Source organism: Rhea americana, unplaced genomic scaffold (genome assembly GCF_003343005.1).
Source record: "Rhea americana isolate MKP2758 unplaced genomic scaffold, rheAme1 scaffold_193, whole genome shotgun sequence".
In the NCBI taxonomy this organism is placed as follows: domain Eukaryota; kingdom Metazoa; phylum Chordata; class Aves; order Rheiformes; family Rheidae; genus Rhea; species Rhea americana.
Window position 1 is genome coordinate 547,638 of NW_028186072.1, and position 3,519 is coordinate 551,156.

The 3,519-nt window shown below is 39.8% G+C and overlaps 1 protein-coding gene across 1 annotated transcript; it reads right to left on the reverse strand.

Moving 5' to 3' along the window:
- Positions 1 to 1,222: 1,222 nt before the first annotated feature.
- Positions 1,223 to 2,833, reverse strand: SIAH2 (siah E3 ubiquitin protein ligase 2; the record flags this gene model as incomplete). Its single annotated transcript, XM_085302871.1, has 1 exon — positions 1,223 to 2,833. A coding segment is annotated over one exon (645 nt), but the record flags the coding sequence as incomplete, so codon positions are not given.
- Between the last annotated feature and the right edge of the window lie 686 nt (positions 2,834 to 3,519).

A 3,519-nucleotide genomic window follows, 5' to 3' on the forward strand; every position in this document is an offset into this window, starting at 1 on the left:
TTTTTTTTGCTTTGAGATATGTTTCAGAGAAACTGAATGCTGTAGAAAGCCTCAGTAAGAAATGAGTGTTAAATTATCTAATGTGGATTATAAGCAACATTGAGGCTTCACAAATTCTGCTATAATCAAAGACTTCAAAATATTATTTTATGCAAAAAAGCTCTTAACTTTTCTTACTGACAGTTGGGATTTAGATTATCTTTCACCATAAATCTTGCTGAGATATGGGAAAATGGATTAAATTCTTAAGAATTCTTGCTTAACAAGTTCTACTAAAAGCATAGGTGTAACTCCTATCAAAGTCAGAGCTTGACTTTGATCCTTCTTAAGCAGGAGTAAATTAGTTCACTCAGCTGATGTTACTGGAGTTCTGCCAGCATAGTGTAAATGAGATCAAATGTAGGAGCTTTATAGGAACTGGATGCAAAAAGATTAGAGTAATTCCTTGGGAGGCATTTTCCATGGTTGCTTCCAAACTCTCAAGGACAGAACTAACTTTTTTTTTTTTTTTTTCCCTGATGCTTTCCTAGTATTTTTATCTTGTGCCTTTTTACTGACTGCGAACAAGCACTGAATGATGTTTTCGTAGGACTACGTATTGTAACTTCAGGGATCTTTTCCTTGAGCAGATGTAGTCAGGACCATCTTTTTTCTGTATATGTTATATTTATTTACATGGAACTTCCATCTGTCACTTTACAGTTGTTCAGTATCATGTGGTTTACTACCCCTGAATTAACTCAGCAGACTGTACCACCTCATAGTTCATTACCTCTTCCAAATGGCAAACATTTTAATATTCAGCAAAGTCATATGTAGAGCTACTGTTTTCTGTGAGTGATTCAGACAGAAGGCTTCTGGTGGCAGAGGGAGAAAATCTAGCTCTCAATTACAGGCAGATTTAGCTTCCCAAACAGAGTGATTTCAGTTTACATGAGTCAGGSTGTTAACTGTTGCACCTGGGAATCAAATACCACCTGGTTGTGCTATTCATCCTGCAAAAGTGATCATCTCCAGCAGCAGGGCGGGGGGGATGGCACACCTTCAGAGGCTGAGATCATCCTGGCTCTCACCTTGGTGACCTAGTCTTGTGGCTGGAGTCTTGATATAGGGCACTGGAAAAGCTGAACACGTAAGGGAGGTGGAGAATRCAAAGAGACATAAAAGTAACAGCTAAGGCACTCTCACTTGTTCACCCATTAGTATGGCACATGATGCAGTGTAGTTTTTGCAAAATATTTATTACAAAATAAAAGTAAATATGGCAACAAAACTTAAATAGCAAATGACATGACACTGGCTGTAAAGCTCTTGCTATATTATTCTAATTAGTCTTTTACAATAATAAGCAATCAAGTATGTCTCCAAGGGAAGCTGCATGTAGACAGCTTGAATATACTTCTGTATTATCAGCTCTAGCTGTTTGTGAGAGATTAGATTTGTGCCTCCTGCTTTCACCAGCACCCAGCTATGAGCACTTTTGTCATGTGTTGGGCTGACCAAACTTCCTGAAGTGGACAGGAGTTAGCAATTCCCAAACTCTGTAAAACCTGCAGTGTTTCAGCCCAGTCCCTTCACCCTTTTTTTCTTTTAAAAGCACAGTAAATGATGCAATGCCCATCCCTCTCTAATAAGGAAATGAAGGAGCAGGAAATGGAGGAGCAACACTCAAGTACCTATTGTTCCCCTCTGAGCCACAACTACTCATCTCAGACTTGAGAAATTACTTGGATGTCTTTCCTTTCCCACCTACTAAAACTTTTAAAGAAAGCATGTAGGTGAGAGCAAGTCAGAAAGAGTTGTTTTTCCTGCTGAAAGGGCTTTGGGGTGCATTCTAAGCAGGAATGCAGTCCTTCTAGTCTCTTAAGCCACATGTCTAATGGAAGCAGTCCTTTTAAAAAAAAAGGGGGGGGGGAGAGAGAGAGGAAAAAAATGTGTGTGGAATCTTCCTAAGGCACCCAAGAATTTTTTTAAAAAAGCTTTTCCTGCTCTTATTACTTACAGGACACTCTTGTTCATCTTCTCTCCAAAGTTAAAAATGTTGGCTATTTAGGAACTTTAATGTACATGAAGACATAGTTGAAGATCATTTAAAAAAAGAAAAAAAAAAAAGAACAAAAAGAAAACTCTTAGTAAATGTAAAGCACTATGTCCAGACAGCCTAGGTTTCACTAACTACACAAATATATCACGGACAACATGTAGAAATAGTCACATTAATTCCAAGGTTTCCATTGTCAGCAAAAAGATGTGCTATAGCTGTATCAAAAACTAGGCAGTCACTGTTCAATATGGCAGCAGCTACCCCATCATGGATGGAGCGAGGAGTTGCCTCCCAGGTCAGCCTGCGACGATTGCCGTTCAGTTCCAGTCTGTATGCAAAGTTCTCCGCTTGCTTACGAGTGCCGATGAGCAGCACAATGGCAAAAAACTGCTGATGACCCTCGTACTTCTCTTGTTTCTCCAACACCAGCATGAAGTGGTGACCAAAGCATGACTGCATCATGACCCAGTCAACAGCACCTGGAAGGTTAATGTCTGTGGCGAGAAAAACTATGTCTTCTCCCTGAAGGGTGGTAATGCTTTTGTGGGCATGCATTAGGTGGGACATCACGGCTTCTAAAGATCCCTGCCATTTGCAGGAGGCACCAGGGCATGGGCAGGAGTAGGGACGATACTCACAGATGTCTTCGTGTTCTGGCTTTTCTGTGTGATGGAGTGTCAGCGAACAGCCTGTTGTGGCATACTGGAAAAAGATCAAAAACAAGCCATCAAGAAAGACATCCAGCCTTAGTGTCTGCTGTTTCCACCTATGAACTGGAAACCCTGGTGATCACCCAGAACTCCTGTTTTCATTGCAAACTTTACATTGTGTACTTCTGTTTAGCTCTGAATTCAGAGCTAAGCTTTATTTATTTTAGTCTTCACTTGCAATAGGTTCTTCTTATGTTTTGTGGTTGCCTTTCTAATGCAAGCACTTAGATGAAATGGATTGTTAGGCTGAGTTGTAGTTAGATCTCATCAGTCCAGATCAGTTGAAGTGGTCACGGAATGGATTTTCTTTTCTTTATAAAGAACAAAGGATTCTAGTTTCAACAACAGTTACTCGAGTGAAATATTTTTAATAAATGTACCTTATTACCATCACAGAACGAAAGTACTTCCATTAAATTCAAATGCAGAATCCTAACAGTTTAAATTTAGTTTCAATGCTCTGCAACAGTGAGAAGCAGAAGGAAGGATGATTTTTCACTTAGTTTATGCTTGGACCACAGGTAAGTAACATAACTTCTTTTAAAGTCCTTAGGCAACTTAGAATGTTATTTTGCTGGGGTGCTTTTACTTTTTCACAGTGAGTCTAGTTAGTGCATAAGAAATATGTTTATGGGGACCATCTCCACAGAGGAAAATCTTTCCTGTTTGCCCCAGCAGCTTAGTTCCCCTGCTCTTGCCATGGTCAGACAAGCCATGTCCTTTTTCTGTGGGCAGGAGTAAGACCTACACAAGGTACTAAACTGC